This window comes from Scyliorhinus torazame, chromosome 8, assembly GCF_047496885.1.
Source record: "Scyliorhinus torazame isolate Kashiwa2021f chromosome 8, sScyTor2.1, whole genome shotgun sequence".
NCBI classification, from domain to species: domain Eukaryota; kingdom Metazoa; phylum Chordata; class Chondrichthyes; order Carcharhiniformes; family Scyliorhinidae; genus Scyliorhinus; species Scyliorhinus torazame.
The window spans coordinates 114,368,597-114,395,424 of record NC_092714.1 but is presented as its reverse complement, the minus strand read 5'-3'; the positions used below and the strand labels follow the sequence as shown (position 1 = coordinate 114,395,424).

Here is a 26,828-nt window from a genome sequence, read left to right as displayed (position 1 = left end):
TAAGACGACTGACTTCAACTCAACTTATGCACTGCTGAATATTTCATAACACATAGATTTTTTTTTTTTTCAAGCATACTGTTTGTGATTGTGCGCTGTAAGGGTTTCATCAAATTTGGAAAGAAATTACTTTGATCGTATTGACTTGGCTACTGGAAATGACCAGTTACATTAGCTCTTTAGCAATAAAGAAAGTCCTGTTATGAAACCATGCATAAAGCAACAATTATTGTGAAATTGAGATACAAACCTTTGATTCCCTCAACCCCCCATCCTGAAATATCCTGTGTCCCACATCTTCTCTGGTTGGAACGAAGTGTTGTCTCCTCCCTGTAGCTGTAGTTCGTTAACACTATAATATAACAGTGGCAATATGAGATTAAGCAGTAGCTACTGGTAGTACACTCACTGGGAAATCACTCACTTTGCTTCTGATCAATATTTTCCGATATCAGCGTTCCTTTGTTTAGAATCTCATTGCAAAAGGAATTGGACATTTCAGTATTATCCTTGTGAATTAGAGTATCAACGTAAAAACATTTTTAAAAAATCTATTTGAATTTAGGTAGCATCATTTAACATAAAATATCGCAAGGGACTTTACAGAAGTGTTATCGAACAAAATTTGTCACTGGGTCACGGAAGGGGCTTTAAGGAAGATGACCAAAAGTGTGGGCAAAGAGCTAGGTTTAAGGAATCTGTTAAAGGAGGAGAGTTGGAAAGGCGGAGAGGTTTAAAGAGGAAATTCCAGAGCTTTGCACCTGAGCAGCTGTAGGAATGAACGCCAGTATTGGAGTGATTAAAGCCATAGATTATAATACAAGTTACCATAATGCCCATTACGATAAGCTAGATACGGATGAGTGTACCTAATAGTTCCAGTTGAAATGGCTGTCCATCCATGAAAACTAACGTCCCTCAATAACTCTAGGTTCTTGGTGAACTTGAGCACCTTAGTACTGTCAAATCGATGAGCATTTAATTGGTTGTTTCGATAACCTAAAACCCTTCATTGGACTTTCACAACTGGAATGGTGTATGTGGTAGAGTAGGCTTTGTTGTTTTAACAGCTTTTTTATTTTCTATGCTTAATTATGCAAGGTGCAAGTCTGTGTTTTGCACCACAAATCTTAATAACAAAACGCAGAAAATATGTTTAAGCCGAGAATACTATTTATAATGTCATTTGCGTGTTTGTCTTTTGAATTTATTTCCAAACGTAATTTATTTTTTAACCAAAAGTGTTTGCTGTAATCAGTCTTGCTGCTCTGAATATGTTGGCCTGGGCTACTAAAAAAAGAGATGCCAGACACCTACAAATGTTGTAAATTTTATTTTATTTATTTCACAGCACGGCATTGTCATTCACCTGTGTCTGGTATTGCACAATAGTCACTGCAGGGATGGGTTATCTGTTCCTCATCCAGCTCATCAACATCAGTTGCAACATCACAGAAAGAGAAACCCGATTTGCCTTGAGAGACAAAACTGGAAAAAAATACCTCTGTGGACTGATCATAAAAACCGACGAGTACAATCGAGGGCTTATTAACAACTGGAGAGAGTTCCTCAAACTTCAGCCCAGTCATGTGAGGACAGCCATTGAAGATTTGGTGTAATGCTTCTGATTTGTTTCATTCAAATGCTTGCCCATGTACTCCTAGCTCAATGCTTGTGTTAAACCCCTCTTCCACCAAAACAACTAGTTTTTGGAGTAAATTATTTAAATAGCAAATGACCAGAAAGTAAATCTCTCGAACTGGAAAAAATGCATTTTCCATAATGTCTTTCTATGAGGATTGATTTCCATGTGTGGGATATTGTTTATCCAAATTCTCATTTTACAAGCACAAGATCCCAGTGTTACACCAGTTGATGTGCATTTTACTGGTTATGCAACAAACTGTTTTGGTGATGTGATTGTGAGAATCTGACAGGAATGTTTTCAGAAGGCAAAATGCCATTTGTTGGGAGAACTTAAAATGGTGCATGAGATAAGGAGAAAGAAATGAGCATTGAATGCAGTAGATAATGAGGCAGGATGATTAGTGAGGCTGACTGAATAAAGTGAATGTAGTGAAAATCGATGAAAATGAATTGGCAGGTTTTACAGGGGTGGAGGATGGGTGAGTAGACAACTGAAACCTGTGTAGCATGTGAAATCTAGTCTTTGACTCCAATATTTTTAAAATATTGGGTTCATTAAGAATGCAAACTTTAATGAAGATTGTCGCCTCGTGGAGAAAAGCAGTTCAAATTTTTAATTTATGGCGGTTATAATTCTAATAACACTGCTTCAGGAAGTGCGCAGTTAGGTTCATGGTAGTGTATTAAGTGGGAAAGTGCTTTAGATTAAATTCTTAATATTTTGTTTGAGCTTCAATTTTTCCAGAATTAAAAATTTTTAAATCTTATTTTCCAGTAGTATACTTGCTTTATTACAATGTGAATTCAGGCTTGGTGCAATCCAGAACACTCCCATGTAGTGTTGACAAATCAAGTGTTCTGAACCACTTGTAGTTGGTCCCCTCAATTTTGAAGAGAAGGAAGATGTATTTTGCATGCAGCCTGCTTCAGCTGCATAAGCACAAAGTTAGCTGTGAGTGTGCTTGCCTAAAGGATTTTGGTCTCTGTCCAATAGTTGGGTTGACTGTGGTAACTTGTATGATTGCTCTCGAAGTTGTGCTGGAGCTGACTATATAAATGTACAGATTTTCTCTGGTTTCAGTGTTTTGTGGGAAGTGGAACAAGGCATATATACAAAACAAATAACGCTGCGTGTTGGATGTCGGAAATAAAAACAATATTCTGGAAATACTCGGCAGCAAGAGTTGATTTTCAGGTTGATCTTTCATCAGAACACAATCATCGATCTGAAACATTAACTCTATTCCTCTCTCTCCACGTAAGCCACAAGAACTACTCCGCATTCTGTTAATTTAGGTATTATACTACCAATGTTGGATTTACACTAATTTGTCAGTTAGTGTGAATTTGTCACCAGATGTAAATACATTTTTTTAAACTTCCAGCATCGCTAATATTTTAGAAAATGTTGACTGTAAAATTCTCTATTTGAGACTTTCAGTATTTCTGAATGAGTAGATATTCTGTACACTGTCTTATTGTAACTTATTGTGAGGCCTGAAAAGGATTTGTAACTTTTAGAAAACATTACATATAGATTTAAGAAGTTGTTCTTTAATACCAGCTATTTAAAGCACAGTGAATATGTACCTATGCAGTTTTATATTGGTTTAATGTTTCCATTGCAACCTTATTTTATGCATGTGCATTTAACACTGTTGTAGTCACTGACTGTAATAAAATGTTAGTTTAATTTCACTTCTGTTGAAAACAAAAGGAATATTCCATTCTCGCCAGCTGTAAGAAGTTGTAAAATCTCAAACCAAAGTAAGAGCTTAAAAATTGCCAAAAGTTCCAAATTTATGAATGGATTAGAAAAGGCTCGTCAAGTGTTTCGAACCATTAAAACCGTAATTGCCATTTAGCCATGATGGGACAAAAGGTGGCTATAGCTGTTGTTGGCTCTGTGTTGAGCCATCCAGCCAGGCCCATTCCCCTCGCTCTATCCCCATAGCCCTGCAAGGTTATTTATCTCAAGTCCCCAAATAATTTTTAAAAAAAAATCCTTGATCAGCTCTCTGCTTTCACCACTCTTGCGAACAGTAAGTTCCAGGTCATTTACACCACTATTCTACTTGCTTGGTTCTCCTGTCCAGTGTGCAGTGTAGCTTCCTGCCAGCAACCCCCTTGGAACTGGCTGGCATTGGAGTATCAGTGTTGTAGGCTCTTCTGATATCAGGCCAAACAAAAGGCACCAAAGTGCTTTCATTATAAATGCAATTTCCCCCTTTGCTTTGAAGACTTACAATAAGTATGTTGGGCAGCACGGTAGCACAAGTGGATAGCACTGTGGCTTCACAGCGCCAGGGTCCCAGGTTTGATTCCCCGCTGGATCACTGTCTGTGCGGAGTCTGCACGTTCTCCCCGTGTCTGCGTGGGTTTCCTCTGGGTGCTCCGGTATCCTCCCACAGTCCAAAGACGCGCAGGTTAGGTGTAAGGTTAGGAGGTGTTACTGGGTTACGGGGATAAGGTGGAAGTGAGGGCTTAATTGGGTCGGTGCAGACTTGATGGGCCGAACGGCCTCCTTCTGTACTGTATGTTCTATGTTATTTATCCCTGCAGTGAGAATTTGTGCGAATGATGAGGAAAACATGGAAACAATGTTTTTAATGGAATTTTTAAGTAAATAGGATACACTAATGCTCTTCAAAGGTGTGGTTGATCATTTAGCTGTGGTTGTCTCTTGGGTGAAACTATTATGTTGTTTATACTTTCTATTTATAACGTCTTGGCTTTTCAATTGGAAAAATAATTGATTTAAATATCACTTGAGGCCCCTCCAGAAAGAGAACATGTGCTGTTTTGTACGGTAGTACAATTTTTTGTAACTTTTTTCTGGATGTGTTTAACCTCCATTGTTGTAACTCAATTTCTTCATACTTGAGTGATAGCTAAAATGTTAAAAATTATTGGATACAAGTCATCTGAAGTTTTCATCATATGCTTGGTTGTAAAAAAAAAAAGTATATTTTAATCAAACTTTCTCTGGAGCTATAATCTACATTTTTTTTTTTTAAAAGGCTGTATTAGTCTTGGGAAGGCATAATGCCTTAATTAATCTTGACGGGTAGAAACGGGTAGTTAGAGCTCCTGTTGGTCTGCCATATGCCTCAGTGTGATTTCAACTTGTGACATGGATTTTCTGACTATTAATGCTGTCCATTGATGCAACCCTCAACATTTATGTTGTATGGAAACCTGGCATTCAATTTTCACTGATATGTATTGCAAATTATCGTTTGATTAAGTTTTAAATTGCTGTTAATGCATCTTGATTGTGATTTATGGAAAACATTGTATTGCAATTGATTAAATCAGTCTATTATTCCCAGAGAACAGTCCTTGAAGCACCGCAATCCAGAATCGATTTTATCGTTTGTGACTAAAATAGCTATTTGGTAGAAAATAGCCACACAAAAAAAAACCTGTGGGAATGGACATAAAGTGCGTGATCTTACTGAGTAATCTAGCAACAAATGCTGCAATCTCACTCTGGTCATGATGCTTGCCCAAATTAAACTTAACATTCCAACCCATTTACCAATATATGCAGTGTTTCTTTAGTTACAGCAAGACTTTTTACTCCAGCGAGAGGTATAGAATTGGTGGAACCTGCAGGACTATAGGAAAACAAACAGAAAATTTTGGAGGTAATTGAATACCTATTGCACAAGAACACTGCTTAAGATATTTATCTTCAAGCTTCAATTTTATAATGTGTAAAATGTTAGATAAGTCTCTTGGTGCTAGACAATTCCTATTCAAATAAAGAAAACCTGTTTGGGTCAAATACAGTGCACTATGCGCAAGTTATTGTATAAGTTTAGACTGTAACTGGAATTTTTAGAAAATTGTAGCACGTTCGGTAGAATTCCATAAGGGCAATGTAAGTAGATTTGCACAGATTTGGGGCAGCACGGTAGCATAGTGGTTAGCACAATTGCTTCACAGCTCCAGGGTCCCAGGTTCGATTCCGGCTTGGGTCACTGGCTGTGCGGAGTCTGCACATCCTCCCCGTGTGTGCGTGGGTTTCCTCCGGGTGCTCCGGTTTCCTCCCACAGTCCAAAGATGTGCAGGTTAGGTGGATTGGCCATGATAAATTGCCCTTAGTGTCCAAAAATTTCCCTTCGTGTTGGGTGGGGTTACTGGGTTATGGGGATAGGGTGGAGGTGTTGACCTTGGGTAGGGTGCTCTTTCCAAGAGCAGGTGCAGACTCGATGGGCCGAATGGCCTCCTTCTGCACTGTAAATTCTATGATAATCTATGAGATGTGTGCATGTTGTGTTGGTTCTATTAAGATTTTTGAGTTTACTTGTAGATTCAGGTGTCAATTTATATGTATAGAAATGTCTGCTGTGTGATATTACAGATATAGATCTGAGAATCTGACACTGAATGCATGTCAGAAACTGAATCAACTGTGTATATATATATATATATATATATATATATAAATACCATGGGTACAAGAGCAGATCAGAGGCTGGGGATTCTGCAGCGAATAACTCGCCTCCTGACTCCTCAAAGTCTGTGTATCATCTGCAAGGCACAAGTGTGATTCAATACTCCCACTGCCTAGATAAGTACAGCTCCAATAACACTCCCTCGACACCATCCAGGACAAAGCATTCCATCTGTTTGGCACTGGATCCACCACTGTAAACATTCTCTCTCCACCACTGAGGCACAGTGGCAGCAGTATATTCCATCCACAAGATGCACTGCAGAGACTTGAGGTTCATTCGACAGCACCTTCCAAACTCATGACCTCTACCAGCTAGGACAAGGGGAGATGATGTATGGGAACATCACCACCTGAAAGCTCTCCTCCAAGCCCCACACCATCCTGACTTGGAAATATATTGCCATTCCTTTACTGCCACTGGATCAAAATTCTGAATTCCTCCCTAAAAGCAGTGTCTGTGTACCTACACAGCATGGACAGGTGTAGTTCAAGGAAATAGCTCACTACTGCCTTTGTCAGGAGCAACTAATGCTGGCCTGGTCCCATGAACAAAATGGCAAAGCTGATCTAAATGGTTACAAAAAATTCTGGATACTGAAAATACCATCTGTGAAGAGAAACTGAGTTAACACTTAAGTCACTGACCTTTCTTGCATTTTCTTTGGACTTGAACTGTTGTCTCTCTACAGATGCTACTAGACTTGCTGAGTATTTCCTAGCGATTTGTTATGTTATGAACAATTATTTGCCAATGCAGCAGAGGTGAGAGGCCCTTGAGTAGTTGTTAATTGACCACTCGGTGGCACATTGCTGCCTCACAGCTCCAGAGACCTGGGTTCAATTCCGGCCTTGGTTGACTGTGTGTGGAGTTTGCACTTTCTCTCTCTGCCTGAGTGGGTTTCCTCCGGATGCTCCCAGTCCAAAGATGAAATGAAAATCGCTTATTGCCACAAATAGGCTTCAAATGAAGTTACTGTGAAAAGCCCCTAGTCACCACATTCCGGCGCCTGTTCGGGGAGGCCGGTACGGGAATTGAACCGTGCTGCTGGCCTGCCTTGGTCTGCTTTCAAAGCCAGCGATTTAGCCCTGTGCTAAACAGCCCTGTGTTAAACAGCTAAACAGATGTGCAGGTTAGGTGGATTGGCCATGCTAAATTGTCTTTAGCGTCCAAAAGGGTAGGTGGGGTTACTGGGTTACGGGGATAGAGTAGACGTGTAGGCTTAAGTAGGGTGCTCTTTCCAAGGGCTGGTGCAGATTCAATGTTCTGAATGGCCTCCTTCTGCCCTGTAAATTCTATGACTTAAGGGACTCTGCTAGAAGCGAAGTGGGAAGGTTCTCCATAGGCCTTCCTGCCCAGAACTTTCCACCAGTGGCAGGAAGGCTTCTGGTATTAGTCCCAATGCTTGCCCGCCACCTTCCTTGCCTTGTGCAGGGAAGATTCCAGCCATTAGTTACTTTATAATGCTTTGACCTTTTTTATGAAGCACAATTACTGTATCATGGCTTTATTTTAAATAGCACATTAAGGTAACTTCTGTTGCAATGTTAGGTTGCTTCCTAGTGTTTTTTTAATTTAGAGTACCCAATTTTTTTCCAATTTAAGGGGCAATTTAGCATGGCCAATCCACCTAGCCTGCATATCTTTTTGGGTTTTGGGGTGAGACCCCCGCAGGCACAAGGGGACTGTTTCTTCCTAGTGGTTTTGATGTCAAATCAAGGAATTAATACAACTTGTTACAAAACTAACAATTTAACCACTTGACTAACACTTAGTTACCAGCAAACAGCTATACAGTTCCAAAGAATTGACTGATAAAAATGACTATAAATTGATGTAAATTGGTTATTGCATCTATAAATCTCCACAATGATCTTGCGCGCTTCTAACCAGCAGGGTTTGCATAATTTCTGAAGTGCCTAAACCCTAAATTATTTCAGCAAATGTGGCTTTTTAATTAAATGCAATCTTGAGATTTTGATTCTGTAGATTGGAAGGAACAAAACTAGTTTCAATCGGCTGTTTTATTAAATTTACTAATCAGATATGGGTAACCCATTTGGTGTTAGTTCTTTCATTATGCAAGGCTGCTGAATCCTAATTATATGCCCAATAGACTTGATACCAAGGAGTCTATTGTTTATATATATATATATATATTATATTGGCTGTCTCGTGGTGATTTCTGCTATAGGTGTGGTTGAATAAGTCGATTCTTGACCCATCGATGTATCGGCACAAGGGGCAGGATGTCCTACAAGGTAGTGGGATCCGAAACACTGAATTTTCTTTCCTCCTTTACTGTTCCTCTGACTCATTTATGAAGATGTTGTGGCTCAAAATGTGATGCAGCTTAATGGACAAGTTGTCGCCAATTTGAACATTTGATAGCCAGCTCCTCCCATTCATTTATGCCAATGCTGCCACACTTCAAGGAGTATCTGTATGTCTTTGAAGTGCTTTCTTTACACACCCCGGGCATGTTGGCCATTTGGGAGTTGAGCAAACGGCTTGGTTGGGGAAACTTTTTTTGGCAATCCAGACATGGTGTCCAATCTCTTGTAGTTAATTTTTCAGGAGTTTTGCCTGAATGCTTGTGGAGTTAGCATTAAGGACATTTTGTTCCATGATCCTCCCATTGAATCTTCAGGATGCAGAGAAGGCGTTACTGATGGAATTTCTCTCGTGCTCTTTTGGGTGTTGCTACTACACCAGTCCAGGTCTCACTGTAGTACAGGAGTGTGGTGGTAACAACTGCCCTGTTTATTGACTTATCATAGTTTGTGGAAGGCTGAGCCGGCATAGCTTATCCAGTGTTGGATTTCCTTGTCAGTTGTATCTTTTTGAGAAATGTGATTATTAAGATATGGGGTATGAGTGTCTCCTTCAACATATATGGGAGGTGGAATATTTGGCTGACCGCTTGTGGGTCAATGAGTTTTGCTTTTGATACATTTAAAGGAAAGTGAATTGAAGAATTGAGTGAGTGGTTTGCAAATTTATGTTGAGTGGGCAATGATTCTGCAGTCACCCACAAATTGTAGATCAACATTAGATGACAATCGCTGATTGACTATTTTATAAACAAATTCTCCCAAACCTTCAAGAGTTCTTGTTCTTGCAAAACGTTTTTTTAAAGAAAGCTATAAAACACGATTGAAACTTGATTAGTAATGGGAAATTCATGAAGCCAGTCTTTCGCACTGGCATCTAAGCAATAAACAATAAGTTTGTGTAAATGATGATACGTAGGCAAGGGCCAGAATTCTGAAAGTGATTTAAAATATATATTTTAAATGATATGAATTTATTTTTAAAAGATTTACAGAACTGCTTTACTGATCAACTTCCAAACATTTTTGTAACTTTTTAATTAGTTCTGATCCTCTTTTAACTGTTCATGTAATTTTAAAAAGTAAATGATGAGGTAACTTTATTATTTATTCTAGTTAGACTTGGATTGTAGTGAAATGTTAAGGATCCCTTTGCAAGGTGATTAGAATATATGCTTGAGTTCCCATACATTATCGTTAGATTATTTACTTCACATTTTAAAAGAAAATGTTCTCTTAAAATATTTGGTTATTGCAGAGAATATTCAGGGAAAGCTAAACGGCTTAAATGGACTGAATTAATTGTGTGCATCTTAAAGGTACAAACATTGTTTCCTCCATTTAATTTGAGATTATATGTGGAAAGATGCAGCAGTTTGTCATGAGATCTGCTTTAAGGAAGCCTTCGTTGGAACAGTGGATATTGCTGAAATATTGCTTCGCTCCTCCACGTGTGAAGTTACGCTCAATCGTAGCCACTATTATACTGAACCTAATCAGAATTATAACTATATAGAATTTGGTTAAATTATTTTTATTTATTTGCAGCAAGGATGTGTTTTATTTCATGTATTCGCCAAAGTTCAAAATGTGAAACTTGTTTTAATACAATGTTGTGTTTTTAAACAAAGCATCTGAATATTCATCAATAAAAAAATTTCACTGTTCAAATTGTTTTTTTAATTAAATAGTCTTTAATGTTAAGTCAGTAAACCTATAGTATAATATTTGGACTCCACACAAAGTATGCAGAATGTTGTGGGAATGACCCTTCCTGGTGCATTAGAGATACTTTCTGTTGCTCAACTAATTCCAAGACTGAATTTAAATTAAGGAAGAATCTTCTAGCTGATACATTATTTCAGTATGCTATCCAAGATTCTCCTTATACTTTTTTTGGTATTTTATTGATATGTTTGAAAATCGGGGAGAATTTCAGCAACTTTCTTCCTGAGCTGTTGTATGCATTCTTCCTTTTTTATCTCCTCTTTGATGAGTATTGGCAAATTCTTCCACGCTCTGAAAGCTGTCTTGACTATCCTCCTGCCAAGGGGAATACAAGAACAAATTGGGCGTTCAATGCAACAAACTTCGAAGTTACAAGAAAATCATTCTGAAATCAAATTGATTTCAGCATAAGTATTTTAGTAATTAATTTGGAAGTATTCAATCCGTACTGTGGGTTAGACTTACAAACTTAACAAGTTTACAGCTACAAAAAGTTCTACTTTTTAACTGGTATTCCAATAATTAAAGGAGTTGCCTGTACCTTTGATTATATTCAGCACTAATTCTCTCCTTTTCCCATGATGCAATCTTTTCCTCTGTCACATAACCAAACCAGGCAGTAAAAGTGGCTCTTCTTAGAGTTGTAAGATAGTGTTGACATGCTTTCTCTTCCATAATGTTGTAGTAATCTTTGCACTGCAAAAATCATATTTTAGAATCATGCATTCAAATTTTGCACCTTAAGGAAATCTTTTATAATCTTAGCCTACATACATGCTATGAAACTACTGGTCTAGCCAAAACCAGTATTAAAATATCATAGAATATTGTTATGGGCCAGGGCTTAGAAACTCCAAAGTATATTATGAAGTCCACCTGACCTACAACCTTTATGTTGAATTTGATTAGGATGAACACAAGAGCCTTCCCTTCAGGTGTGATTCAACAGTCTTCCTAGACACTTTAATCAAAAGCTTTATTCTAAGAACTGAGTTAACTAAACAAACAGCAAGAATTCTTATCAATTACAAACATAAAGACACCCCATAGCTACAATAATCTAGGTATAACACAATGAATTGCCCCTTAACTGTTCCAATTCAAAAACAAAATCTCAAACCAAAAACCCCTTTTCAAGGGCGTGGACCAGAAATCATGGGGGTAAAGTTATAATGCATATTGTTTTGTTACTTTCCCACTCTAGCTCTGCATTTAGTTGAGATTTTAGATATGGGAATCTTTGGGCTGGATTCTTCCACCCCGTCTATCGTAAGAATACCACCGGCAGGACGCCGACAGTGGAAAAATTCATTGACTTCGGGTGGGATTCTCCGGACGCCGGGTGAACGTGGCCGGAGAATCCTGCCCTTTATTTACCAGTATATGTTTCACTAACTTTATTAACCATCTTAAATTCTAACTTAAATCAGGTAGCGTTTAATCTCGCAGATAATGAATTGAAAGACTAACAAGTTCTTGTTAGTATAAATATTTAATGCATGCTAAACAATTTTCCATTGAATATGTGTTTCATAGTACTGGAAACAAAATGAATTCTAATTTTAAACAGAGAACAATGTTCCATTTGCAAACTGAGAATGTTCTTGAATGAATTTAAGACTACATTTTGGTAGCTTTATAGGGGCTTGTCTATCTTTTTTTCCAAAAGGAAGTATAGCTACCCTCTAAGGGCAGTATTACGTTAGTTTGAACAATCAGATTAAAAAGGGAACTCTCCATACACATTTAAATTTAATGTGATAGGAATTTACAACATGCTAGTAGTATTGGCTCTCCATTCTCAAGCAACTGAGAAGCACTATAAATAACTGACTATGTACACAACATTTTCATGTCTGCAGCAATTATTTCTTATTACTTTCCATTACAAGCTGAATGGCAATTGGGTTATAACTTATCCTTCCATAATTCGCCCATCACAAAATCTAATTGCTTCTTAAATGATTTACTTACAAAGGCTAACCGTACAAAACTAACCATACCAAATTAGTTCTATATGTTGTTTACTCCAAGAAGTTTGTCTTTTCCTAGTTTGAATGTGTCCTGTTGTCACAATAGTTTGAAGTAATTTATTGCATTGTCTTGTCATACCATTTATTATCCTGCCTCTAAGATGTCAGATTTAGCACTCTTACTCTAGTGGGAATTTTTTTTTTTTACCATTTGCCCGTTCACTTGTTGGGTGTCCTCTACAAATTTTTCAAATTTGCATTGAGTTTCTGAATCCAAGTCAATAATATAATTAAAAAATAATAGTCACACTTGGCACCATCCCTTATTCTGGCGGGGCAACTTCAGGACAATACAATATCTGTCCTTTTTTTCTCCTGGAAAATCTCTAAGTAGCATTATTATTTTCACACCAGATTTCCAGCCATTTATTTCCATTTTCAATTTTCTTGGTGAACTCCTTGATCTTACAAACTGTTGCATTTCCTGGATCTTCGATCTTTGCAGTTGAAGACGATCTTATTTATGTTTAGATTATTTGCCTCTTTTGGATTTGGATTTGTTTATTGTCAAGGAAATACATAATAGGGTACACAATGTAAATACCTCGACACTGGCATCGGGTGGAGCACAGGAATGTAGTATTAATTAGGCCAGTCCATAAGGGGGTCGTTTAGGAGTCTGGTAACAGCGGGGGAATAAGCTGTTTTTGAATCTTTGTGCGTGTTCTCAGACTTTTGTGTATCCTGCGCGATGGAAGAAGTTGGAAGATTGAGTAAGCCGGGTGAGAGGGATCTTTGATTATGCTTGCCCGCTTTCCAAAGGTTGAGGGAGGTATGGATAGAGTCAATGGATGGGAGGCGGGTTTGTGTGATGGAGTGGGTGGTGTTCACGACTCTGAAGTTTCTTACGGTCTTGGGCCGAGCAGTTGCCATTCCAGGCAGTGATGCATCCAGATAGGATGCTTTCTATGGTGCACCTGTAAAGGTTGGTAAGAATCAGTGTGGAGATGCCGAATTTCCTTAATTTCTTGAAGTATAGGCGCTGTTGTGCATTCTTGGTGGTAGTGGCGACGTGGGTGGACCAGGACAGATTCTTGGTGATGTGCACCCCTAGGAATTTGAAGCTGTCAACCATCTCCAGCTCAGCGCCGTTGATGCAGACAGGGGTGTGTACAGTATTTTGCTTCCTGAAGTCAATGACCAACTCTTTAGTTTTGCTGGCATTGAAGGGAGAGATTTGTGTCGTTACACTACTCCACTAGGTTCTCTATCTCCCCCCTGAATTCTGATTCGTCGTTGTTCGAGATCCAACCCACTGTGGTTGTGTCGTCAGCAAAATCGTAGATGGAGTTGGATCCAAATTTTGCCACGCAGTCATGTGTGTATAGGGAGCGTCGGGGGCTAAGTATGCAGCCTTGCGGGGCCCCGGTATTGAGGACAATCATGGAGGAGGTGTTGTTGTTTATTCTTATTGATTGTGGTTTATGGGTCAGAAAGTCGAGGATCCAGTTGCAGAGTGAGGAGCCAAGTACTAGGTTTTGGAGCTTTGATATGAGCATGGCTGGGATTATGGTGTTGAAGGTGAAGCTGTAGTCAATAAATAGGAGTCAGATGTAGGAGTCCTTGTTGTTGAGATGCTCCAGAGGGGAGATGACATCTGTGTACCAGTTGTGGTGGTATGCGAATTGCAGTGGATCTAGGCATCCTGGGCATATGGAGTTGATGTGCTTCATAACTAACCTCTCGAAGTACTTCATTATGATTGATGTCAGGGCCACCGGACGGTAGTCATTGAGGCACATTGCCTGGTTCTTCATTGGCATCGGTATGATGGTGGTCTTGAAGCAGGTGGGGACCTCGGAGCGGAGTAGGTTGAAAGTGTCCGCAAAAACATCTGCCAGTTGGTCTGCACAGACTCTGAGGAACCCTGGCTGGACCTGTCTCCTTCCGAGGGTTCACTTTCAGGAAGGCCGATATGACTTCGGAAGCTGTGACAGTGGATATGGGTGTGCCCGGGGCTGCTGGGGTAGTCAACAGCGGATTGATAGTTTCCTGCTCGAACCAAGTATAGAATGCATTTAGTTCATCGGGGACGGGTGCGCTGCCGCTGGAGATGCTGCTCAGCTTCGCTTGGTAGCCGTTATGTTGTTTAGGCATTGCCACAAGTCCTTCAGTCGGGAGTCAATCTCCCGATTAAACCATGGTTTCCAGTTGGGGAATGTACATGCTGCTTTCTTTGGCACGCAGTCATCCACACATTTGCTGATGAAGTCTGACGGTGATGGTATACTCATTTAGGTTGGTCACTGAGTTCTTAAATATGGACCAGTCCACTGTTTCCAAGCAGTCACATTGGAACTCTTCTGTTTCCTCGGACCAGCACTGCACGACCTTAGCTGGATTTTCCCACTTAAGTTTCTGTTTGTATGCCGGGAGAAGGAGCACCTTATGGTCTTATTTTCCAAAGTGGGGTCAGGGAATGGAACGGTGTGCGCCCTTGATTTTTGTGTAGCAGTGATCAAGAGTGTTGTTGCCCCTGGTGGGACGGAAAGTGTGTTGGTGGAATTTTGGCAGTACACTCTTGAGGTTGGCCTTGTTGAAGTTCCCGGCCATGATGAACAAGGCCTCTGGGTGTTTTGTTTCATAGTTGTGGACAGTTCATCCAGCGCCGCCTTCACTTCTGCCTGGGGTGGGATGTAGAACGCTGTGATAATGGCTGAAATGAACACACGTGGAAGGTAGGATGAGCGGCACTTCACGGTCAGGTATTCCAGGTCCGGGGAGCAGCAGGTCACCAGGATCGCCACATCCAAGTACCAGGAGGAGTCGATGAGGCAGCAAATCCCTCTACCGCTTTGCTTTGCCTGATGGTGCAGTGCGGTCCGCCTGGTGAATTGAGAAGCCTTCAGGTTGAATGGCACAGTCCAGTGAGGCAGGGGTGAGCCATGTCTCTGTGAAACAGAGCACATAGCAGTCTCTTACTTCCCTCTGAGAGGTATGTCTAGTGTTAAGTTCGCCCAGCTTGTTACACTTAAGGAAAAAGAGAGCAGTCCATGCTGGCTGATCTCACCAGCACACCATCCCTCCCCACCCTTGTGAAGTGTCCCTTACTTTTACCCTCAAGACTTGGGTAGCCTTCTCCTTTGCTCCAAAGGGAACAACTCCAGCTTCTCCAACCTAGTCTTAGTAGCTAAATTCCCTCTACTCTGGAACAATTATGCTGTATGTCTTCTGCATTGTCTTAATGCCCTTGCTAAAGTCATGAGATCTCAGTTAAAATCCTCTGCATCTGGACGAAAAGTAAACCATCTGCTGCAAATCTGAGACAAAAACTGTTTCAAACAGCATCGGTGGAGCAAACCGACAAAGATAAAGATCCTTTGTTGTCACAAGTAGGCTTACATTAACACTGCAATGAAGTTACCGTGAAAAGCCCCTAGTCGCCATATTCGGTGCCTGTTCGGGTACAAGAGGGAGAATTCAGAATTCTCAGCTGGTACGGGAATTGAACCCGCGCTGCTGGCCTTGTTCTGCATCACAAACCAGATGTCTAGCCCACTGAGCTAAACCAGCATTTTAAAGTTGATATTTCAGGTGAAGAATCCACACCTGAAAACCAGAATGTGTCTCTGATGCTAAAAATAATAAGTGTTTCCAGCACTGTGATAACTATTCCAATAGGGGAGACAGTAGGGTCGTGGTAATGCCACTGGATGAGTAATCTAACGGCCAGTCTAATTCTCAGGTGGGTTTGAATCCTACCATGGCAGTTTGTGTAAAAATGGAATTGAAATGCTGCTCATGAAACTTATCACTGATTGTAAGTGGTTCACTAATGTCCTTTTAGGGAAGAAAATCTGCCATCCGTACCTTGTCTGGCCGACAGATCCACAGCAATGTTGTTGTCAATAAATTGCCCTCTTGAAATGGCTGAGCATTTCAAAGACAATAGGGGATGGGCAATAAATAAATTTAAAGAATTTGTTTCCTATCTCTGGGTGAAGGAGAGCTTTAATTGTTAATGATGTTGAGCCATGCTAACGTGTGACAAATTTCTAAAGTTATTCAGCATTTTAAAACCTAAAAATAGTACATTAAAACCATATACAAGTAATTGCTCTGCATGTTTTGACACATTTTTGGGAACATGTAGGTGTGATTTTTCAGTTCTCTGCTTTGTGATCCTCGTAGTACTGAAAATTGAATCTCCCATTGACTGGATTACGTTTGATTCAAATATTTCAAAAATAATTATACCATTAAATTATAGCTCTGCAAAGTCAAAATTATTAGTTTAAAATTTGAGATTTATTGATGTCCTGAAAAATATATATAAACATTTAAATATCCCTTGATTTTTAATTTCCCTAAGAAAAACAGATTACATTATCAAATATACCACAATATATCCATGAGGTTTTGGTGTAGGATATACCCACCTTTAGCCAATTGTTGAAACACCTTTTAAGAAGAATCCCATGGTACGTTTTTTCAGCTTTGATCCTCTTCTCAGCCAGCGACTCTGTTACATTCTGATGCCAGGTATGTAGGCTTCGGTGTGAGATTGAAGAGGTGTAATAATCTTCTGCTAACTATGTAGTCATAAAAACAAAATGTTCCATGAGTAACAATTTGTATTTGTGTGTCACCTTGAGCATAATAAAACACTCTTGGAGCTTTATGAAGCAATGTTTTGACCCTGAACTATAAGGCATGGTCAAAAGAGTAGGTTTTAAGGCTTCTAAGTCTTCAGGGAGGGAATTTTGAGGCCTAGGCAGCTGAAGATCCAGCCAGGAATGGTGGCGTATTTAAAATCTGGGTGCTTGGGAGATCAAATCTTTATTCGCCATATTTTCACAATTTTCACAATACAAAAGAAAATCAAGAACAACCCCAACAATATATAAAAAGAAACAACCCACCCCTCAGATATCCCCCCCCCCCTCAACAGTCAATGGTAACCAACTCCCAAAGGTGCATGATGAACAAACCCCAACGATTGTAGAACCCCTCCTTCACCACTTCCCCCTCCCCCCACCCTTCCACCCCCCAGCTCAAACTTCACCTTCTCCAGGGTCAAAAAATCCAGCAGGTCCCCTCCCTGCCACGCAGAAGCATAGGGTGAAGAGACCGACCTCCAGCCCAACAGGACCTGCCTATGAGCGATCAGCGAGGCAAAGGCTAAAACATCCGCCCCTGCTCCCGCTCCCAGAACGGTCCGAGACCCTGAATATGGTTTCTAGGGGCCTAAGCTCCCCATCCACATGAAAGACCCCTGGGATTGTGTGAAATATGGTCCAGCATTGAGCAGGACCAAAACATCAATTTAGTTCACAGGACCCTTCCCACATGCTGGCACCCATACTGGCCACCATGGTCGGGTGCCCTGGCCACTGAGGCCACCAGCTACCCACCCCTGAGCTACATGCTTTGGACTGTCTAACGCTGTCATTTTCTGTTACCCTCCCCCCCACCCAAAGGAAAAGGTGGCGGGGGAGCAACAGGGACCCAGGTCATAGGGCAGGAATCAGAGCAGGCCACCTCCACTCCTGATACAGCGTCTAGGGAGCCACTTAGACATACTGTTAGGCCAGAAGGTTAGACACCAGTTAAGTTGGAATGGATGCAGGGCACAGTTTAGTTATAGGGGCTAGGGCACATATCTGTATATACTTGTCAACATTAAACACCTGTTACCACTGTTACAACCTGCCTCGGTGCGCTGTCTGGTGGGTATGAGGTAGGCTGGTCTGGGCCGGCCAGGGAGGGTGTGGGGAATGGACGGATGTTGTGGTTGGCCTGGGTTCCCTACCCTCCCCCTACCACCGTCACCCCAGGGATTCGATGAGACCGTTAACATGGAATGGCTAGGGGTCACTCAAGTTGACAGTGGAAAATGCTACCATGTGCAGGAGTCAGACATTGTTAAACAATGTAGAGCACCAGAGCTCATCAGAGAACGGGTTGTCATCATCCTCCATCCCATGGACCATACCCACTGATAGTGCCAACCCAGGGCCGGCACCCCAGAGCGCAGCAGGTATATATTACGGAGACAGTTGCAAGTCGGGGTGTGGCCGGGTGTGTGTGTGTGTAAAGCGGGGTCCGTGCATCTGGCCAGTCACCCCATCCCGGTGAGTGAACCTGGAGACGATCAGAGTGTCCTGTGCGCATTGGCCCTGGCGCGCACATCGTATGGCCTCCCGTGCCTACCTTGGCCCCATGTCCTGCCTATCCTTGTCCTCCCCCACATCATGCTTGTCGGACGAGGCCTGGTGTTCCTCCTCCTCCAGCCAGGCCATCACGATGCGGGCACCCCTCAGCGTCATACTGGAGGGCCCCTCCAGAGCGGTCCAGGCACCTGAACGGCATCTGTCAGGAACCGTCAAGTGTGCCAGGATGAAGGTGTTGTGTACACTGCCCGGGTATCGGGTGCAGACATGTATGATGCATAGCTCATGGACACACATCAGCTGCACAATCATCGAGTGGAACCCCTTTCGGCCAGTCATCTGCAGGTGATCATAGGGGGACATACATCACTTCGATCGTCCCCTGAATCCGGGGCATCCTGTCGATGGCAGCGAACCCCGCTGCCTGGGCATCCTAGTGGGCTCGGTCCACAGTGAAGTGAATGTTTTGAGCTGCCCCGTGACGGCGCGGATGTACCTGTGCCACGAGTTTGTGAGATCCCAGACAGGTCCGCACTCGCCGCCTAGAAGGACCCCGTTGTGTAAACATTCAGGGCGACCATCACCTTGACGGGCACTGGGCGTGGATGTCTTTCCCCATACGCCCACAGTGCCAGGTGTGCCATCATTTGGCAGCTATGTCGCACTGTCTCTGCTCAGCCGGAGCAAGAGGGTAGCCAGGGAAAAGGTTGGCCCACTGAAGGACAGGGGAGAGAATGTATGTGTGGAGCCAGAGGAAATGGGCGAGGTACTAAATGAATACTTTGCATCAGTATTCACCAAAGAGTAGGAATTGGTAGATGTTGAGTCTGGAGAAGGGTGTGTAGATAGCCTGGTCACATTGAAATCCAAAAAGATGGGGTGTTGGGCGTCTTGAAAAATATTAAGGTGGATATGTCCCAAGGGCCTGATGGGATTTACCCCAGAATACTGAAGTAGGCAAGAGAGGAAATTGCTGAGGCCTTGACAGTAATCTTTGGATCCTCACTGTCTTCAGGTGATGTCCCGGAGGACTGGAAAATAGCCAATGTTGTTCCTTTGTTTAAGGGTAGCACGGATAATCCAGGGAACTACAGGCCGGTGAGCCTTACGAAAGTGGTAGTGAAATTACTGGAGAGAATTCGTCGAGATAGCATCTACTGCCATTTGGAAGCAAGTGGTCGTATTAGCGAGAGGCAGCACGGTTTTGTGAAGGGGAGGTCGTGTCTCACTAGATAGAGTTTTTCGAGGAGATCACAAAGATGATTCATGCAGGTAGGGCAGTGGATGTTGTCTATATGGACTTCAGTAAGGCCTTTGACAAGGTCCCTCATGGCAGACTGGTACAAAAGGTGAAGTCACACGGGATCAGAGGTGAGCTGGCAAGATGGATACAGAACTGGCTAGGTCATAGAAGGCAGAGAGTAGCAATGGAAGGGTGCTTTTCTGATTGGAGGGCTGTGACTAGTGGTGTTCCGCAGGGATCAGTGCTGAGACCTTTGCTGTTCGTAGTATATATATATATGATTTGGAGGAAAATGTAACTGGTCTGATTAGTAAGTTTGCGGATGCCACAAAGGTTGGTGGAATTGCGGATAGCGATGAGGACTGTCAGAGGACACACCAGGATTTAGATTGTTTGGAGACTTGGGCAGCGAGATGGCAGATGTAGTTTAATCTGGACAAATGTGAGGTAATGCATTTTGGAAGATCTAATACAGGTAAGGAATATACAGTGAATGGTAGAACCCTCGAGTATTGACAGTCAAAGAGATCTTGGTTTACAGGTCCACAGGTCACTCTGAAAGGTGGAGAAGGTAGTCAAGAAGGCATACGCATTGCTTGCCTTCATTGGCCGGGGCATTGCGCATAAAAATTGGCAAGTCATGTTGCAGCTGTATAGAACCTTAGTTAGGCCACACTTGGAGTACAGTGTTCAATTCTGGTCGCCACATTACCAGAAGGATGTGGAGGCTTTAGAGAGTGTGCAGAAGAGATTTACCAGGATGTTGCCTGGTATGAAGGGCATTAGCTATGAGGAGAGGTTGAATAAACTTGGTTTGTTCTCACTGGAACGAAGGAGGTTGAGGGGCGACCTGATAGAGATCTACAAAATTATGAGGGGCATAGACAGCGTGGATAGTCAGAGACTTTTTCCCAGGGTAGAGGGGTCAATTACTCGGGGGCATAGGTTTAAGGTGCGAGGGGCAAGGTTTAGATGAGATGTAAGAGTTAAGTTTTTTACACAGAGGGTAGTGGGTGCCTGGAACTTGCTGCCGGAGGAGGTGGTGGAAACAGGGGCGATAGTGACGTTTAAGGGACATCTTGACAAACACATGAATAGGGTGGGAATAGAGGGATACAGACACCGGAATTGTAGATTTTAGTTTAGACGGGTAGCATGGTCGGTGCAGACTTGGAGGACTGAAGGGCGTGTTCCTGTGCTGTACTTTTCTTTGTTCTTGTTCTTTAAAGGCATGCCCCGTCCAGCAGGTCCTCGAATGACAGGCAGTGCCAGTACACACGAGGCCTCATGTGGCGTCTCCTTGGCACCTCCTCATCCTCGGCCTGTTGGGCAGCTGGCCCTCCAGCCTGGATGGCTGTCACCTGTGGCACGCTCCGCTGCTGCAGCTTCCTCCTCCTTGAGCAGAGCCAGCTCGTAAAGCAATAGGACATCCTCAGTGGCGACTAACAGGAGGGCCACCATTGCTGGTTGAATTCCAATATCCATTGTCTGCAGGGGGTGAAAGGCTGCCATTTTAGCATGGTACATACCCGTGTGCCTAACCAGGTCCAACGGGCTACGTGACAACCCTGGTTGGCACTGTAGACTCTGCTCCATCGATACCCAGCATGGTGGGGCCTCTGGCCCTGGCGCCTGTCCTTGATGCCAGGGGTACCATCGGCTGGCACTGCTCTTGCCAGCGGTGCGCTCCGTGGCCCCCACCTGGCGCCCCTGTCGGGGCTACTGTGGGCTCCCCCTCCCCCGCCTGCCCAGCCAGTGTCCGGCCCCGCAGCCCAAAGTCGCTCCTCTCCGTGTCCTACCGCTTCTCTCCCATATTAGCCACAACGCCTGTTTCACGATGTTTAAAAGCACAAGTGAACCGTCCTGTCGGGAACTCGGCCTATCGGAGGAGGAGAATCGCGGAGGCCCCGGAGAATACTGGGTCGGGCCCGCTAATGATATGCAAACGGTGTTTTTACGTGCGTTCCGGAACACATTGGCGCCGCTGTCGAGGTGAAGGAGAATTGTGATTTGTCGTCAAATCAGCACCTGCTGTGATTTTGGCGTCTGAGCCGATTCTCCGTCCAATCGGGTTCACAATTTTGGCATCAGCCAATGGCAAATCCCGCCCGAGAAACTAATATATCTCGGAGATTGAATCTTTTCATGACTATCCCAGGGATCATCTTTGCCGATATGGATGCTGAGTACTGAGCTGCCATTTTTCCTCAATTAGCATTTCCCACCTTCATATCAGGTCTCTCCAGTTCTTCCTCATACCTTAGCGCCTCCAGCACTTGAATGTTTCCTTGTTTATGATTGTCAAAACATAGCAGAAGTTACCTTCATGTTTTGATTGGAGATTTCTACAAGTTTTTTCCAGGGTTCTAAACCCCTCTTTTGTAGAAGAAAATGCTGATGGTGCTTTTCTGCAGCAGACTGGAATTGCCTCTCTTTTTCCAACCTCAGCTGTTTCTCAACTTCTCTCTGTAAGGACATTTGGAAAATCCGTATTATGCGTTTGTAAATCTTCTTTTGCTTTAATTGGTTCAGTTTCATAATTAATGTTAGATTTTACCAATTTAAAGCAATCTTTAAGTTTTGTGGTACTGCTTTAAGACTATATCTACTTAAAAACTACTTTGTTTTGAAATCAATATGAAAGATCACTCATAAAACTTAAAACAAGGAAAACAACTTTCCAGTACAAAGTTTTACGCCCCTCTTCATTTACTTTGCCAGTAAGTAGGGGCAAACAGCACCACCCAGTTGAAGGAACAAACTACTGCAGCTATAGAATCTCATTTTCATTAGAAACATTGAGGTAAATTAGGATTTCAAACGGAATACTTTTTTTATTCATTCATGGGACATGGGCGTCGCAGGCTGTGCCAAAATGTATTGCCCATCCTTAATTGCCCTTGAGGGGGCAGTTGAGAGTCAACCACATTACTGTGGATCTGGAGTCACATGTAGGCCAGACCAGGTAAGGACGGCAGATTTCCTTCCCTAAAGGACATTAGTGAACCAGATGGGTTTTTACAACAATCAACATGATTTCATGGTCATCATTAGACTTTTATTTCACATCTGCAGAGGAGGGATTTGAACCTGGGTCCCCAGAGCATTACTCTAAGTCTCTGGTTTACTAGTCCAGTGACATTGCCACTACGCCACCACCTCCTCTCATAAATGAAATCTTTTATATTTGAGTCTTAAAGATCTTGAACTTTATGATGCAGTATGGTCTATACATTCTGCATGACTTCCATCCAGATAACATCGTCACCAAATCAAGAGCTGCAAAAATAATTTATGTGCATTATAATGCTGCACCCATAACTGTGATGCTCAAGTATCCACAGCTTTTGAAGCAAATTCAACAATCCCTGCCACATAAGTAGCTGTGGCCCAAGATTTTTAAAAAGCCGACTTTCCACCACCTGCGATCATTCAGGAGGGAGGATCATGCTATCAGTACAAAGATGTACAGATTAGGTGGATTGGCCATGCTAAAAGTTCCCCTTAGTGTCCAGGGATGTATAGGTTAGGTGGGGTTATGGGATGGGGTAGGGGAGTGGGCCTAGGTAGGATGCTTTTTCAGAGGATTGGTGCAGACTCGATGGACCAAATGGCCTCCTTCTGCACTGTAGGGATTCTATGGTTCTATGCTATGAAACTCATGGTCACGTTAATACATTGGTAAATTGGTGCTACAGGTCAGCATTGCTGATCCAGGTATTAGTAGATCTTGTGGTCTCCAGCCTCACTCCAAACACGTTTTTTTTTTTCCATACTTAAACCTTTTATCAATTGTGTTTCCATATTGCTTTTTATGAAGCTCGCACCAAATCACCCATCAAATTGTTTGTTAATCTACACTGGCTTCCAGTTAAACAACACTTCTTTAACTGAGATTTTGAAACACTCATTCCTATTTCAAAGCCACTTCCTGGCCTAGTCCCTGTCCATCTTTCTAATCTCCTCCAGCCTTCCAAGTTTTCTGCACTCTAATTTCAAACTTCTTACCCATTGCTGATCATAATTCTTCCACTATTGGTGGCTGTGTCTTTGGACGCCTGGACCCTAAACTTTGAAGTTTCCAATGCCCCCCCCCCCCCCCACACCTCTCTGACATTCCACCTCTCTTGCTTCTTTTAAGACATTGCTTAAAACCCACGTTTTTGACTACTGTCCCAATATCATTCCATTTCATAGAATTTACAGTGCAGTAGTTGCTTGGAGTCATATTTTGTTACATAATGCCTCTGTTATGGGATGTTAAAAACATTACATAAAGACAAGTTGTTGTGCCTCAACCTAGTACCTCTGGATTCCCATTTGGCCTTGTACCTGTCAAACATAGATTGTCTTCAATTACGCTACATAATTGTTTTGATTTAGGGGAGAGTTTACATTTGGGCTTATGTTAATTAATTTGTGAAGAAACTTTGCATTGATTTGGCTGAGGTGAAATAGAGTTGGGCACAATTCGCCAACTGAGCCCAATGGAAACTCCAGGCATATGGTTTAAGTTTCAAATTCTTTATTTTACATGCACAATTTGTGAGTTAAACAGGATTTTACATGGGTCATTCATACTGATATTTTAGAATGAATGCACAGCGGTTTTAGCACTACACTGCAATAAAGTAAGGTGTTCGTAAGGTGCTGTGCTTCACACTAGATTACCATCTAGTATGGAACCAAATTTAAAATGTTCTTTGGCAGTTCATTGGATTTTGGGAATTAACTACATTTTTAAAATGATAAATGAAATAAAATGCTGTTAACAATCCTTCAACGTGAACATAGTGAACTCAGAAAACAAATATGAAACAAACAGCTTTCCACTTAATCGGGAACCTTTCAATTTTATCTAACTAAAACATTATAGGTACAAAAATACACAATTAATTTCAGCACTTTGCATGTGGTTGAATAGAAGGCATTACAAATATTCTTTTAAAATTCAGACCTGTCTTTGCAATCTTTTCTCCTCTCGCTTCTTTTCTAGAGATGCCTGCTTCTCAGCTTGCAGTTGTTTTTCCCGCTCTTTTTGTTCTGCCCTCAGGTGAGCCTTGAATCAACCAAGAAAAATAAAACATTCTGAGGCCAGACAATTTATCAATTTCCAGCTTCTCAAGTTCAAATTTACTGTTTTCAAATATTAACTTGCTATTCCAAAATGCCCACAAATGGATCTTGTTTCTGTTGTCACTTGCACTGTCCCAATACAAAGCTTGCTTGAAAGAAAGTCTGATGATATGCAGACCCCATGATTCACTTTGCAGGATAGTGCGGAGGTAAAAAAATGTTGAGGTTGGATTGTTTTAAACATTTTCTGATGTTAATCTTAATGCTGCTCTGGATTTTATGCAGAATCAAATTTAACAGTGATCTCATGACACATCCTTGCAGTACTACAACATTAGTTAGAAAGTGAACAATTTAGAAAAGGGAGGAGAGTCACTTTTACTGGTTTTGTTATTTATATATGCAGTTGTCAATGGTACATTGTAAAGTCCTACATCAGTAATGGGTCACCAATCATTACCCTTGAAAATTATAGGGAGAACAAAAATATTAAAATGTTCTGTGATGGAACCAAAGTATAATATTTAAGTGTAGCCAGCTTAAATAGCTTTCACAACAGTATTGGGGGTAAAAGCAACACTATCATTTTGGTTGAGCCAGAATCTTTTGCTTATAAGGAAAAGACTCAGATTTATATAGCACCAGTGAAGTACAGCCAAATAAGCATTTTCTAAAGTGTAGTGACTGCTGTAATGTAGGAAACGTGGTAGTAAATTTGCACACCAAATATGTCCAATAAACATCAAATCTGCTCAGGGATAACCATTTATCAGGACACCAGGAGAGACAATAGCATACTAGTGATCCAGACTAATGCTTCGGGAAATGGTTCACTGGTTCAAATCCCGCAGCAACTGGTGGAATTTAAGTTCAATTTATAAATCTGGAATTAAAAAACTAGTCTCCATAATAGTGACCATGAAACCATTGTCAATTATGTGAAATCTCATCTGTTCCTTTAGGAAAGGAAATCTGCCATCCTTACTTAGCCTGGCCTACACGTAACGCCACACCCACAGTAATGTGGCTATTCTTAACTACCCTCTGAAATGGCCTAGCAAACCCTCATGGACAACAAAGCAACACCTACATTTCATGAAATAATAAAGAAACACTGCTCTTATTTAAAATTGTACCTATTACTCATTTAACATCTCATCTAAAGGGCAGCACTCCCTCACTGAAGGGTTAGCCTGGATTCATGCACTTAAGTCGTGGAGTGGGACTTGAACCCACAAGATTCTGACACCAAAGCACTAGTGCTACCAAGTGAATTACAGTCAACACCTATAGATTTACACCCAGTTTTAAATACTAAAAATGCGTTTTTAAAGTATTTTATTAAGCACAAATGTTTAATGATTTCACCAAGAATGGTTTGAAAAACCAAGTCTGCTCTGGTGACTAGGTAGCATGTGAATAAGCACAAGATCCTTTCAACCTTGGAACCTAGATGTTAATTCAGCATGAAGATCTCGAACCCAAATCTTCTCAGGAGCAGCAATCCTGATCAGATTGCCACTTGGCTCAAAAGTCCGCCAACTTGATGCTGTTTTGGATTTCTTCCGGAATCTCTGAGCCCGATGCTTCTCTCGAGAGCTCAATCGAAGCATGGTAGGCAGGACAAATCCCCTTTTTTACAGCACCAGTTTAAATGACCAGTTTGAATGTTAGACAATGGGTGAGTAGGAGGATGAGCAAATTGGTAAGGTGGTTAAATGGATAGGTAGCGAGGTTTAGGTAGGTGGTTAAGGTGGGTGAGGTGGCTGGCGCGGTGGATAATGGATAAGAGGGTACTTGGGTGAGGTGGTAGTCAGGACTGGGAGATGGTTTTGAGGTTTGGGGGAATGGTCAGTGTGAGTGATGGGGGACAGTTGTGAAGTGATGGGGGGCAGTTGCGTAGTGATCCAGATGTTAGACTAAGTTTCAATCTGTCTATCATTTCTTGGATATCTATCCAGGTAAGTATATCATAGCTGGCTGAAGTCTCCATCTCTAATTCAGAGTTGGAGACATTCACAGAAGGACCTGGGGAGCAGGGATGTTGCACATCGGAAGCTGAAAATTCCCAGCAATTCCCACATAGATCAACATGTCAGGGCTTCCACAGGGTCCCGACAGACATCTCTGTCATACATCCAGTCTCCAATGATGCAGAGACTGGAAGATTTGGGCATCTGTTCACTAGCTAC

General features: G+C 42.0%; 2 protein-coding genes across 4 annotated transcripts in view; one reads left to right on the top strand and one right to left on the bottom strand.

The window, feature by feature from the left end:
• Positions 1-4,974, top strand: part of zdhhc23b (zDHHC palmitoyltransferase 23b) — a 58,683-nt gene extending 53,709 nt beyond the window's left edge. Inside the window, exon 5 of the mRNA XM_072514055.1 lies at positions 1,352-4,974. Within this exon, the coding sequence (XP_072370156.1) occupies positions 1,352-1,619 (268 nt within the window). The 3' untranslated portion in view covers positions 1,620-4,974. The remainder of the gene's footprint in view (positions 1-1,351) is intronic.
• A 5,147-nt stretch (positions 4,975-10,121) lies between these two features.
• The window catches only part of ccdc191 (coiled-coil domain containing 191), an 85,796-nt gene continuing 69,089 nt past the window's right edge, over positions 10,122-26,828 (bottom strand). For 2 of the 3 annotated variants that reach the window (XM_072514053.1, XM_072514054.1), the window contains exons 13-17: positions 24,518-24,619; positions 21,883-22,026; positions 16,584-16,736; positions 10,713-10,867; positions 10,123-10,486 (exon numbers count right to left, since the gene is read on the bottom strand). In XM_072514053.1, coding sequence (XP_072370154.1) covers positions 10,348-10,486; positions 10,713-10,867; positions 16,584-16,736; positions 21,883-22,026; positions 24,518-24,619 — 693 coding nt within the window. In that variant the 3' untranslated portion in view covers positions 10,123-10,347. Of the gene's footprint in view, positions 10,487-10,712; positions 10,868-16,583; positions 16,737-21,882; positions 22,027-24,517; positions 24,620-26,828 lie in introns of all 3 variants that reach the window. The other variant, XM_072514052.1, reaches the window with a different exon arrangement.